The sequence below is a fragment of the Elaeis guineensis genome, chromosome 12 (genome assembly GCF_000442705.2).
Source record: "Elaeis guineensis isolate ETL-2024a chromosome 12, EG11, whole genome shotgun sequence".
Lineage (NCBI taxonomy): Eukaryota > Viridiplantae > Streptophyta > Magnoliopsida > Arecales > Arecaceae > Elaeis > Elaeis guineensis.
In genome coordinates, this window is record NC_026004.2 from 6,735,621 (window position 1) to 6,748,940 (window position 13,320).

General features: G+C 38.6%; 1 protein-coding gene across 2 annotated transcripts; it reads left to right on the forward strand.

Annotated features, from left to right (window-relative positions):
* Window positions 1–1,963: 1,963 nt before the first annotated feature.
* Window positions 1,964–12,815, forward strand: LOC105054899 (acyl-CoA-binding domain-containing protein 2). 2 transcript variants are annotated; one of them, XM_073246646.1, is made up of 6 exons: window positions 1,964–3,027; window positions 5,913–6,018; window positions 6,163–6,266; window positions 8,227–8,318; window positions 11,232–11,329; window positions 11,407–12,424. In XM_073246646.1, exons 1-6 carry the CDS (start codon window positions 2,510–2,512, stop codon window positions 11,464–11,466), a joined length of 978 nt encoding a protein of 325 aa, XP_073102747.1. In that variant the 5' UTR covers window positions 1,964–2,509; the 3' UTR covers window positions 11,467–12,424. The 2 variants fall into 2 exon arrangements, with proteins under 2 accessions (XP_073102747.1, XP_010934831.1); XM_010936529.4 differs by lacking the exon at window positions 11,407–12,424 and adding an exon at window positions 12,486–12,815 and having other exon boundaries at window positions 1,967–3,027.
* Window positions 12,816–13,320: the final 505 nt, after the last annotated feature.

Here is a 13,320-nt window from a genome sequence, read left to right on the forward strand (position 1 = left end):
TCAGAAGCTCCTTCGTCTGCACGCATATACTTATATGCATGCTTCAAAAGTTCAGCATAAGTCTGAGAGAGAGTTTTATCCAAAGAATATGTAAATCGTGATCCCTTCAGATCTCTTTTCATGGCTGATATAGTCATGTCTTCATTGAGATCCTTGACCTCAAGCGTGACCGTATTAAAATGAGCCACGAAATCCCGAAGTGTCTCAGTCTCTCCTTGCTTGATCAAGAAGAGACTGTTAGAGGTTCGTGGTGGCCTTCAACTGATGTCGAAGTGAGCCATGAAAGAATGTTCTAACTGTTTGAAGGAGTATATGCTTTCCGACTGAATCCCAGAGTATCAAGCTCGAGCAGCTTTCCGAAGAGTGGCCGGAAAGTCGATGCACAAGAGGACATCGATTGCCTCCTGAATCATCATGAGAGCCTTGTAGCTCTCAAGATGGTCGATTGGATCGATGGAGTCATATGATGGCTCCACCTGAGACATCTTGAACCGAGATGAAATCGATTGGTCCAAGATATGCTGAGAAAGAGGCTGGGCGGTGTGGAAGTCGTAATCGTTTGAGAATTTCTGTCCTTCCACTTGGAGCTAAGCAAGTCGGTGATTGATCTCTTAGAATTTACGTTCATAATCATCGAATCGCCGTTGGAAAACTCCGGAAGTAGAACCACTCGACGAGTTTGAAGGAGAAGCAGTGGGTGTTCGCAGCCGTTTTCCCTTCCTAATATTGTTGAGATGGGTAGGAGAGGGAGAACGCCGTAAATAATGAGTATGTCGAGAGTGTCGAGAATGTCCTTGCTCATCTCGACGGGAAAGTCGAAACGGTCGCTCCGAAAAAGGAGACAGTGATCATCATGGATGACGGCAGCTGTGCTTGAAAGGCACCGACTATGCCACCAGTTATTCCACCGGCGGCTGTTGCTGCTGGGTTTGCTGTTGCTGGAGACTTTTGACTGCCTCCGCAAGAACATTCATTTGCTGCACAAATGCAGCGATTTAGATATCTGTGGTGATCACGGGACGTGAGGAGCTAGGCTCTGCTACTGGAGGAGGGGGAGGAACTTCTTCCCGGCAGGAAGAATGCTTCGTCGATCCAGTTGCAGTCGAGCATTGGACTCTGATTTTTGTCATGACGAAAATGATCTTCAGGTTCTTCTACCTGGTATGCCAATCTGTTGTGGCCAACTCTCTATCGCCTGTCGCCGGTGATGAGCACCTGCAAAACAACATCCACACAGACTAAATTTGTATCCGACGGGGATCCTCCGATGCTTAAGTTAGAGAAAAAAGTTGATGAACAGTAGTATTTTGGATATTCAAAGTAGCAGAGCTCTGACTAGTAGTCATCCCGTGCTGTGCACTTACCCCTTTTTTATAGATGAGATTATTATAACCATCGGACGTGGTCCTATATTTTATGGTGCTAAATTATCGGACCATAATCATGTAGTGGGTCATTAGTTTCTACTAATTGTGCCATGATATGCGGCGGATAACCATTCGTGATGGTTATGGCGTGTTGAGCGGATCAGCCGATCATACATCGGTAATAGATATGATGGTCGGCTGATAATTCTGTTGCACCAACAATCCAAATTATTCGATATTTATCAACATTAGTCGATCACTAGTCAGTAATTGACCATAAGTCGATGAAGCTTATTCAATTGATTGATGAAAAGTCGGTACTATTTGTTCAACCGATATCCAGTCAGATTTATATGTTCAATCGATCGATTATTATTAAATTAAAATTAAAAATTAATTATTTTAAATTAAAATTTAATCGATTGTTATAAAATTAAAATTATCTATTGTAGAATCGGAATCAAAAATTGATTGGTTTGAATCGGGGTTTGATTGGGTTATCCTAATAAAAACTGAGCTATTGCTTTTATTTATTATGGAAAGTGACTTCCTAAAAAGGCATGTCTTCCGTGCTAAGCTAGCCCAGAGCTCAATTTCCATAAGCAAAACCAGAGTCCCTCGTCACAAGAAAGAGAAATCCAACGACTCCGTCTCCGCACTGCCATTTGACCCGCCAATACTCCTTTTACTTTCTTTAATAATTTCCGTCCAATCCAATAAAGTTTGGATGGAGGGGATCTCGATCCATCAAGTATAGATTGACGCCGAGTACTTTTATCTTCTCCACCTTGTGAAACCCGATTCCGAAGGTTACCGGCCTCTTTCGGCGTCTTAGAATCGCCAAATTTCCAATCTTTGGAAGAACCTCCGCGACTTTCTAGGGTTCTATCTCCTCGTCCCCTCTATCCCTAGGGCTTTATCACGTTTAGAGTTTTGATACTGTTCCTTCTTATCTAGGTTTTTCCCGATCGATTGTTGGATTGCTGAATTCGCCATTTCCAGGTGTTTCGCTGTTGAGAAATACACTGATTTTGGGGGATTTTAGGCTTCAGTTCTTTCGGCCGGTGCCGAAGTTTGATTCTTTTCTGACTTTTCGTATATAGTTTAGTGTTGGTTTTTTCCCTCTCGGTTTGGATTTGGCCATGGGGGACTGGCAAGAGCTCGGCCAGGCTGTGTTCATCGGCCTGATCTTCTCCTTCCTCCTCGCCAAGCTTATCTCCACCGTCATCTCCTTCCGAGAGGAGAACCTCAAGGTCGTCCGCGAAGGGGACATCTCTGCCGGAAGCCGGGAGATCGAATCCGACGTCAAGAACAACGCCGAGCTCCAGCTTTCTTCACTCAAAGCAGAATCCGCTAAGAATGGCAGATCTAGGGTCGGCGAAGAAGGCGCTGGGGCTTCCGAGAAGCAGGAGTTGCTGAAAGGTGAAAGCTTTTTGGGAGACGATGATGATAGCGACTGGGAGGGGATCGAGAGCACGGAGCTGGATGAGGCGTTCAGTGCGGCTACTGCTTTTGTGGCTGCAACTGCTGCTGACCGGACATCGGCCAAGGTCTCCAGTGACGTCCAGCTGCAGCTTTATGGGCTCTATAAGATTGCCACCGAGGGGCCCTGCACTGCACCTCAACCTTCAGCTCTTAAGATCACAGCTCGGGCCAAGTGGTATGCCTCTGAGACTGCTATTATTCAATTGATTAGCGAGCATTTTGAACTTTTTAATTGATAATGAAATGGTTAGTTAATTGGTTCCATGGTTAGTGAAGTTGGATAAATTTTGGTTTATGGTGCTTAAACATTGTCGATGCATGGATTATGTATAAAATGGTTAATTTAGACAATGTAAATTATAGAATGTTGTAATAGATTCCCTGAAAATAAAGCAAGAGGAAATCAGATGAAGTTAAAGACTCGTAAGGGTACTTCTGTAAAATCAATTTCAATTGAAATCGAACATAGACAAAGCTTTTGCTGAAATTTCTTCTTTAAATGAAAGATTGCGTGATCTCTACATGTCGCAAAATTTCATCTGTTTTTTCTCTTCATGGACTCTTATTATGTGTGTGTGTGTGTTTTCCTTTTTTGCGCACGTGCGTGTGCGTGGATGTTTTATGTTTTCTTGCTTTTGCTGATCGCGTTAAGGAGGCCTAATAACTTCCGTCCCACTAATATCACCAAGTTAAAATACATGGATATTTTGGCCATTAATATTGATGTGCTCCCTTTTTTCCAATAAATACAAGAAAGCCTCGGTATCCTTGAAATTTATAAAAGTATTGAGGACAATGAAATTTTAATAGTTGCTTTATGGTGTATTTTACATTATTTTTCTCCTTGAGGTGATTCCAGACCCATCTTTGTTTTGCCTAATCTGATTTTGATCATATTCAGAATGTCTTTGACTCGATTTCTATTAAAATATTGGATTTTTTTATTAAATTGTCAACAGAATATGACCATTCTTAAACCATATTCTTCCACTCCAAAACTTGCCTAAAGTCTATCAGAAATGCATACTTATGTATGAGAAAATTGATTGGTGTGACTCTTCAATGTTTATTACATAATAGTTCATCAAAAATCCTGTAGAAGGTTGGCTTCAGGAGGTGCTGATAAACTGTGCAACAAAATCTCCACTTACATGCATACACATATATCCACACAAAGACGCAAACAATCACACATAAATACACATGTATGGTTCGTACTTAAGGTGGCCCATCCTTTTTCAGTCTATCAGGTTTGTCTTTCTTATGTTGTTCTCTTATTTCTTTATCATTGCCCCAAATCTTGTTCTGGGATTAGTTTTAGGAATGATAAGTTGGGTCATGGTTGTTCTTCAGGGCTATGAGAATTTCCACCATGGTACTAAGTAACGTTGGAAACTTAAATCATTTCTTTTTTAGTGTGTTCGCTGGAGTCCTAAGTTAGATCTGTCCTTAAATGTAACACATGATGTGATTTAAATTTGATATTTGGAAATCAATATATTATAAAAAGATTGTATATCTGGTGTTATTGATTTCTATGTTTGATAACCTTGGTTGGAAGTTAGGTTGGAACTTAGCAAGTAACATATAATGGAAAAGGAGTGATGTTCTCTATACCAAAGTGATGTGCTTTTCCAGGCTTCCTTCTAAGTTGACCGAGCAATCACAACTGTCACTGTTTGTTGGGCAAATTCATGTTGATGCGGTATGCTGATGGTAAAACATGTGTCTATAGCGGAATCTTATGCTGATTACCCAAGATTTTGCATCCACTATAATGTAAAATACTCACAATGTTGGCACTTGTCTGAAAGGCTTTCTGCACCATGCTTATTGATCCTATAATTCATGTTAATAACTGCTTTTTTTCCCTTGTTTTAAGGATCTCTCATTTTTGTTCTCTCTTCACAAACCATTATGCTAATTGATCTGGACGCAAGATTAATATATTATGAAAAGAAAACATTTTATGAATGATTTAAATCTATCATCACATGTCTTTGCAGAAATAACGGAACTGGATAATTATTTGCAAATTTGATCTTGATAATGTGCCTTGTGAAATCATTGCTTGCATCTGCTATGGGTACTTGATCTTGACCTTGCATATTCTGTCCATTCATCATGTGTAATAAGTGTTAGAAAGGCCATATTCTTAAAGAAGATATGGAGTTTCTTCTTGTTTTCATATGGAATGTAAACTTGGAATGCCCTCTTCTCGGGTGTAGTAATTCCTTTGCAGTATCCTTCCTCATATTTCAATGTCAGATCTTTCTTCAAGTTTGGCTCAGACCAATCTCTATTGGTGTTGATAAACTATGCAGTGATTTTTTTGCATAAGAGTACAATCTGATAGACCTACTTTGATGGCTCCACTTTATTTTTTTTTATTATTATTAAATGCTCTACATTTTATTACATTTAATTAAATTTAGATTACTATGCTCCATTACCATGTAGATGCACACACACTGTCTATACTTTGCTGCAGAACACAGTCCAGAATATTTTTGGATTCTTTATACACAAATACAAAGATATATGCAACATAAGGACCATTAAAGACAGATTGTCTGTTTGCCTTTTCCTTTTCTTTTCCCTTTTTTTGGTGCTGTGGAGGGTTTGAATGACCCTTGGGGACCTGTTATTCTCACTTATGGTATTCACTACAGTGCAGTCCTTGTGAAAATTTCACTTTGATACAGGCCCAGTGTGAGGTTGAGGAACTGTCTAACTTCCTTGAATTGCCTGTGTAATAGATTATTTATTGATGCCACCTAATTGTTTCTGTGCTGCCTATTCAACTTTCTCTTGGAGTGTTTCTGCTTTGATGACCAGAATGCTTTTCGTGAAAAATAGGCTGCATGATTCTACTTAAATGTCACTGAGTCTGTCTTTTTGATTAGACCTATTATTTGAAATTTACATTCTGCTTGTCTTTGTATTATGTCCATGTCGAATGTCAAAAAGGAAAGACTGTTTTTACTTTTTAATCTATGTTCTTTGCTTTCTTTTGCGTTTAATTGATACAAAACATCAATTTTTGGTGAAATGTGCAAGGAATGCATGGCAGAAATTGGGTGCTATGGATCCAGAAGAAGCTATGCAGAAGTACATTACAATTGTGAGTGAGTTGTATCCTTCTTGGGCAGACGGTTCCACAACTGTGAGTTCTTAAACTTCTAATTTCATTCATGCTGTTTGTTTTTCTTGCTACAAAAGTATCGGCAACCTAATGCTTATCTTTTCCCCTAATCAATTTGAACCTAATTCTTATCTTTTCCCCTAATCAATTTGACATGATTATTAGAAAAAGAAAGATGAAGATACTGCTGCTTCTAGCTCATCTGCAAAAGGAACAATGGGGCCAGTTTTCAGCAGTTTTGTTCATGAGGAAGAGTCAGAGAATGATCTGTAAGGTTCTTATTAACTGCTAAATTTTTTCTTGAGTATTGATTTGAGTATCTGAGAATGGTGTTAGTTGTTACTCTATTACTATCCCTACTAACATGGTGTTAGTTGTTACTCTATTACCATCCCTACTAACACTTGTTTCACGAGAGAGTTGAGTTTCTCCATGGTAGCTATGCTACTTCATTATGACTAGGTGCATTCTTACAACTTATTTCATCTATAGTCAGGATAAGACATCGCCTTTGGCTACATTGTTTTTTTTTTTTTTTTTTCTTTTTTTAAACAGTGTACAAGGCATTTTTTTAAAAGGTCTAATTAGCTAGTTTATGTTTCAATTTGACTCTTGAACTGATAATTTGAGCCTCAGAGATGTGTAGTCTAACTGAAACAAGTGCACTTTAAGCTGGGCCTTTTAGTTTACTGTAATAAGTGGACTGCTCAAATCTCTCTGAATTAAAACAATCATCTTCCTCTTGGGTAATTTTGGCTGTCATTTAGGTTTTTTTTTTTTTTTTCCCATTGGTTGACCCTTAGGGCCAAACTGCCCAAGCATATCCTATATGTGGATCGGCTGCTTTCGTATACCTAGGTGGCTAGGCTGATTGGGCTTTCATATCTTTCAGGTTGGTCACATATTAGGCAGGGAAGATGGGTGTATAAGGCTTGTCCAGCAGATTGATCCTAATCCCCAATTTTTTCTTATGGGTGCCTAAATAGCTGGGTTAGAAGTTATAAATTGATCTATCTTTTTAATTAGTAGTTTATTTCCAATTTTCTATCAATTATTAAATCATCGATCATGTATTTATTTTGTTGATTGATTCATATTATTTGGGTACTTTGGAAGGAAGATTTTGTAATTTAACCTCTCAATGCATCATGTTACACTACTATAGGTTCTCAGATCAGCGCCTTTTTTAATTTACCTTTTGTCCTTTAGCCTCCTTTTCATACCTATAATTTTCTAGTTATTTTGTAAGTTCATACTTTATTATTCCATTCAAGTATAATCTGCATATGCATTAGCCTAATCACCTGCCATATGCCTTCATTGTGATCTGTTGGCTGTGTGCATACTGCTAATCGCCTTTTATCAGTGGCTGCTTGAGCCTGTACTGTGACAGATAAGGTAGAGTCCCTCTCCATAAACTAGCTTTCTAGGTTTCAGCAGAATCTCTTGCAAAAAGTTCCCTTGCCAGTATTTCAGTAACCAGGCTCAAATCATTCAGGGTTGACCTTAGGTTGATGGGCAGCCCTGAGCCCTGTCAACTTGATTCTCCATAGCACTTTTGTAGGGGGAGGGCATGGATAATGATGATGATGGAATGATTTGTATTGCTATTCATCAACGAAACAAAAACCTTCCTGGTAACTTATTGAGATGATAATGTAAAATGGGTTTTTGTAATAGGCTCATGGTAATCTAGTTTAAATTTCTGTGCTTTCCACATTTATCTGTCTTGGTTGATCCTAGGCCTGTAACTATTGTAATTTTTTAACATCAAATATACGAGCAATGAGAATCAAAAAGCTTGGATGATCTGCTTGCCAATAGATTCTAGCACAAGATGTCAGGGAAGAAAACTCACGAAAGCTCCACACTCTGCAGGTTAGTTGTTTGATAACAGTGTAAAATTTGATGGTTATGTAAGTAGTGCTCTTATGGGTGCATGATATGAATAATATTGATTTAGAATAAATAAAAAATACAACTATTAGATGCTCAGACACATATTTGTATATTAATGACTTGCATCATGCAAACAGAAGTGTGAACAACCTCAAAGATCCGGAACTATCGCTCTGTGTAGGGTTTAGACATCTTTGTGTACTTGTTATGAGTACCTCTCTAGCATTAATAACTTGTCATATTGTCGGAATATTCTTATCAAAACTTCGATAACTGAAATTCAACTGAAAATACTCATGTTTAGAATTCTGTATGTTGGTTTATTTGCAGAAAGCTAGATGCTATCCATGTTTCTGCAAGAGAAGGTGAAGCTGATGACATTCTCAAGCATATAGAGAATGGTGTTTCAGTGAACTTGAGAGGTTTGTGATGTTGAAATTATCTCTTTAAGTGATAACACAACTATCTTCTATAATTTATGCTTTGCTGCAGTCGCTTTTTGGTAAGAATTGTTAAACCAGCAGAAATTGAGTATGTTAGGATTTGAAATTAAGTATTTCCATTGGTTGTTGGATCTTCGTGCATAAACTTTATACTTGGTAACTTTTTTGGTGTTATCATTCTTTTTGGTATTTGGTTTTATCATGTTTTCTGATTGTTTGAAGAATCACCTTCTTTAGATCATGGACATGAAAGATCATGATGCCTTATGCAATTAGAGCTTGCTTTTGTGACTGTTGAATGCCCTCTGGTGGATGCTTATGCTTTAGTACATATTGACATGGTCAAGGTTTTAAATTCTGTAAGACAGGGGTGTCCTGATTTCTCCATGAAATGGGATGCCCTACTAGTCTGCCTCATCCTAGCAATAGTCGGGTTGAGTGTCCTTAGGTATCCTCCATCTCTCTCCCCTTCTTCTTTCTTTTCTTTTCCTATCCTTTCTTTTTCTTTCTTTCTTTTTTTCTTTTCTTCATTTGTTCTTTTGTTTTCCTTATCTTCCTTTCTTTCCTTTTTTTTGGTCTTTCTTTTTCTTATCCCTTTTTTTTCTTTCTTTTCTTTCTTCTTTCTCTTCCCTTTCTTCCTTCTTTTCTTCCTTTCATTCTTCTTATTCTCCCTAGTGTTTTTTCTTTCCTTTCTTTTCTTCTTTCCTTTCACTTTTTCTTTTCTTTTTCTTTCCTTTCTTTTTCTCCTTTCCTTTTTTTTGTTCTTTCCTCGTATGGATGAGTTTCAAAGTCCCAAACCCCATCCGCCGGGACTTAAAATCTTGGACATGATATACTCCATCTAGATCAAGGTCTATCAAAACGGTATCGGGGCTCCTACTGGCCGGTGACTGGTTCGTTATGGTACGACTTCGTACCATGACGTTTCGGGATGTATTGAAAAATAGGAGAGGAAGAGAAGTAGAAGGGGAGAGGGAGGAGGCTTACTAGTAAAGGCTTCATGATGTCGAAGTGGCATTGGAAGAAGGGGGCCACTAGTGGAGGGAATTGAGCGGAAATTGGGCAGGGAGGAGGCTTGCTCAGCATGGCCTTGGGGAAAGTAGCAGATGAGGGATTCGACTGTGGGGTGCTTAGTTTGTTTTGTTTGGGGGCGGGGGGGGGGGGCGCGGCAACACAAGCATGCCAAACGTGGGGACCGACTGCCAACAGCTTGGTGGAAGCATTGGTTGCTATTAGAGTTAGGGTTTCTATAGCTCAAGATCTTGGTGAAGATATTGAGGGTTAGGGTTTCAATCACTCCCTCCCTCTCTCTCTCTCTCATGCACACATTCTTGGTGATTAGGACTTCCATCTGAGGCTAGGGTTCTTGGGGTGCCAAAGATGGACGAGTGGTATGTGTTCTATGGCATGCCAATCGAGCAGGAGGAGACATTAGTGCAAAAGAGGAAGTCCATCATTGACGTAGGCTGCTATGGACCCTAAGTGAGGGAAGAGAGAGAGAGCGAAGGAGAGAGCCTCAAAGGCTCTCGAATTGTCGAACCGCAGGGTGGGGTGGGGGTTATCATAACCGAACCAGACCAGAGTGCCGAACCATTCTAACTTAACATCGGTTCAGTCCAAGTTGAACTCCCGGTTCGGGTCTATTCGGCATTCACGGAAAAAGAAGCAGCTCTTCCCATAGCTCCATCACCATTGACTCTATTTAGTATAATAGTAAATCAGTGTATCAATCTTAGATCTTATTTTGGTTCAATACATCCACCTACAATACTCACCTTTGGCTTTCATCTCGATAGGTGTATTATTCTACATTTTCCCAAAAGTGACATTCATTCATTCCTTTCTTTCCTATTGACCACTATGATTGAAACGATGCGGCAAATCAAGACCCAAAAAGGAGAAAGGCTGGTGGTGGTCATTTGGGAAAGTTGGGTCGATTGGTTGTCTTCATTCAAGTGACAATACAGAAGAGGAACAAAAAGAAGTGAGATGCCAGGGGGTAGGCAAAAGTACTGAGTTGGTCAGGCTTGGCAACCAGGAGAAGCAAAACGAAATCAGGATTTGGATGAAAATGATGTGGTGCTATTAATGCCATGATCGATCACCATCGAGGAGAATATTTCCTTCAAGCATCCGAAATATGCTGGGGCTGTAAAAACAGTGTTTTTGATAGAAAACACGAGATATATTAATATGCGTATTTCTGCTTATGCTAATTATGATATCAAAATGCTGGCAAGGTACTCTGTCTTATACAGTTTATAAACTTGCTACTAATTTATTTCAACCAGTTTCCACTTGTGCCTAAAGCTTGTATTGTATTTTCAAATTTCAATATCGTCCACCTTAATATCTCAACACGTATGCCTTTGTTTCCTTTTTGTATGTCTTTATTCGAGTAGCAACATGTTTGTATCCTCAGTTAATTATCTAATTTCTGGCAGCCGTGTAATAAAATGCATCACCTAAATTTTGTAGGTGCCTTGTCTCTTGATTGTGAGTAGTAACAAGTATTTAAAACTTGCATTGTATATAGTTGCAAGCAAGGTTTGTTGTACTGGTTAGTACCGTACTGATACCAAACCGGTACATAATTTCATATCGTACTGACACTCGGTATATCTCGCCATCTCATATTGTACCACATATCGATAATATGATAGGATGGTACCAGTATGGAGTCCGGTACTGAGATAGAGAACTTTACTCGTAAGCATCACTAAGATTGACCTTGTCATCAAAATACAATTGCTAAGTGCTAAAAGAATCTCAAACTCTGTTCCCAAATATGAAATGCTTTGTACCGATGTCCAAGCAAAATATTACTTTTCCTATTTAGAATATAGTGATCAGTTTTAATTCTTCACATACTTTGTTATGTGGTGGTTGCAGATAGTGAAGGGCGGACTCCATTGCATTGGGCTGTAGATCGTGGCCATGTTAGTGTGGTAGAGATTCTTCTTAGCAAGAATGCAGATGTAAATGCTAAGGTATGTGCGTAACCTTTTAATTTCAGAATTCTAGAAGGTCACAAGTTCATTTGCATCTGCCCTGTTTATATTTGTAGCACCGCATCTTGCCTAGGTCAACTTGTGGCATCTTGCATCCATCGCTCAAGGCTCCATAAAAATATGTCTTCTGTTGGATTGTTCTGACATCTGGCACCTATAAACGCCAAGGGATAGACAACCTGGTTAACTGGGCATCAATAGTTGCAGAAAGATATGCTAGGAAAACTTGTGATGTCATTTAGTTTGGCTATCTTTGCCAGGATGGCTGTATATGTCTTTTGGACATCTAAGCTGTTTGGTTTTTCTGAACATGAACAAATCAAGCAGTATAAATGCTCATATATATGCATGTGCTGTTCCACCGAATTTCATGGTTAAGTATGTAGGCCACCATATTTTGAACTTCAAGCAACTGGTTAATATAATATAGAAAAGTAAATCTTAGTTGCTTTCATATAAGTATGTTGCTTTCAGATAAGTACAACTCTAGCAGGGATCTGTTGTATGGATATGTAGTAATCATGCATCATCTTGTCCAACACATACCAGCCAAGCCACCATACCAAAGGTGTGTCATGTTGGTAACGTCTTGATGTGATCCATTATATGATAAAAGTATGGAGCAGATTGATATTTTGGTCCATGAGTATATTTCTTGCTTGTCTAAGAATGATCAGATTCATGGCATTGCTTTATAGCATGTTTTAGTTTGTCTACAAGTGCAAAATAAGCTATATAATATAAATAACAATTTTGGTCCAAATGTTGTGGCATAGGGTATTGATCTTTAGCAGTATGCGTAATGGCTATTTGTTTTTCGGGTGTTGTGTTCTAAGAGAATTTTTAGAATCTTGACGACACAAGCAAAAAAAGTAGCCATCGCATATGCCAAATAGAGTGCACGAATCATCTTTTTTGTGCATAATATTTTCTTTCCTCCATATTCCCCTCGTGTTGGTGGCCTTTCCAGCATCTCCATGTCCAAAAGCTAATCAGTCGATATTAACAATGATTTTCTGGTTCATGAGGTGGTCAGTTTGATAGCAGATTTTCAACCGTATTTTACAGTCATTTTTCAATCTTAATTTAATTCGCGCTTGGTGAAATGATTTGATTCTTATTGTGCTATGTGTAGGATAATGAAGGTCAGACCCCGTTGCATTATGCTGCTGTCTGTGAGAGAGAAGAGACTGCTCTGTTGCTTGTCAAACAGCATGCAGATCCCAACTCGAAGGATCATGATGGCAATTCACCTCTTGATCTTGGGGGATCGCAATGGTCTTTTATGACCCTTGCTAGCTAATCACCCTCTCCTTACTCTGCTTTGCTTCCTTCTTCTCACAAAGTAGTACTGGAAATTTTTCAAGTTTTTATGTTGTATATACATCTGCCTGACATTTTAAGTCATGAATACTTTTAATCTCTCTTAAAAGCGGTTTATGCGAGAATGGCACTTAGAATATCACTTCTTCATGGCCAATTGTGATCTGCATTGCTTTTCTCAGTCCCGGAGGAAGTGAGGCGCCTTAGCCTTGTTTTGTTTTGTTTTGTTTTTGTGTTTTTTTTTTAAATGAGGGGCGGAAGGCGTGGAGCCATAAATTGGGTCCATATCCTACTCCAAAACTCTTTAAAAATGCATCGAGAAGTGGGACCAGAGGAGGACAAATAAGAAGGTGGCGAGAAATTCTTTGTACGTCGCCTATTGCGTAGAAAAATCGATATCGGCGTATTGTCTCAATCGGATTGATTCATGTAGTTATTATTTTAATATATATTTATTATTTAAAATTTTAAATAATAAAAATATTTTATTTTTAAAAAAATTATGATATTTTATGATCATATTATGATATTTTATAATTTTTTATACAGAAAATTATAATTTAACTTAAGAATATCATAACATGGAAGGGGTATTTTTGTTTGCTTAAGAATATCATAATATAGGGGGATATTTTTATTCAATTACT

Bases quoted from the DNA above. Each gene is read 5' to 3' on its own strand.
- LOC105054899 (XM_010936529.4), top strand. From the start codon at position 2,510: ATGGGGGACTGGCAAGAGCTCGGCCAGGCTGTGTTCATCGGCCTGATC. The intron at 6,019-6,162 runs GTGAGTTCTTAA...CATGATTATTAG, and splicing joins GGGCAGACGGTTCCACAACT to AAAAAGAAAGATGAAGATAC. The intron at 8,319-11,231 runs GTTTGTGATGTT...TGGTGGTTGCAG, and splicing joins TGTTTCAGTGAACTTGAGAG to ATAGTGAAGGGCGGACTCCA.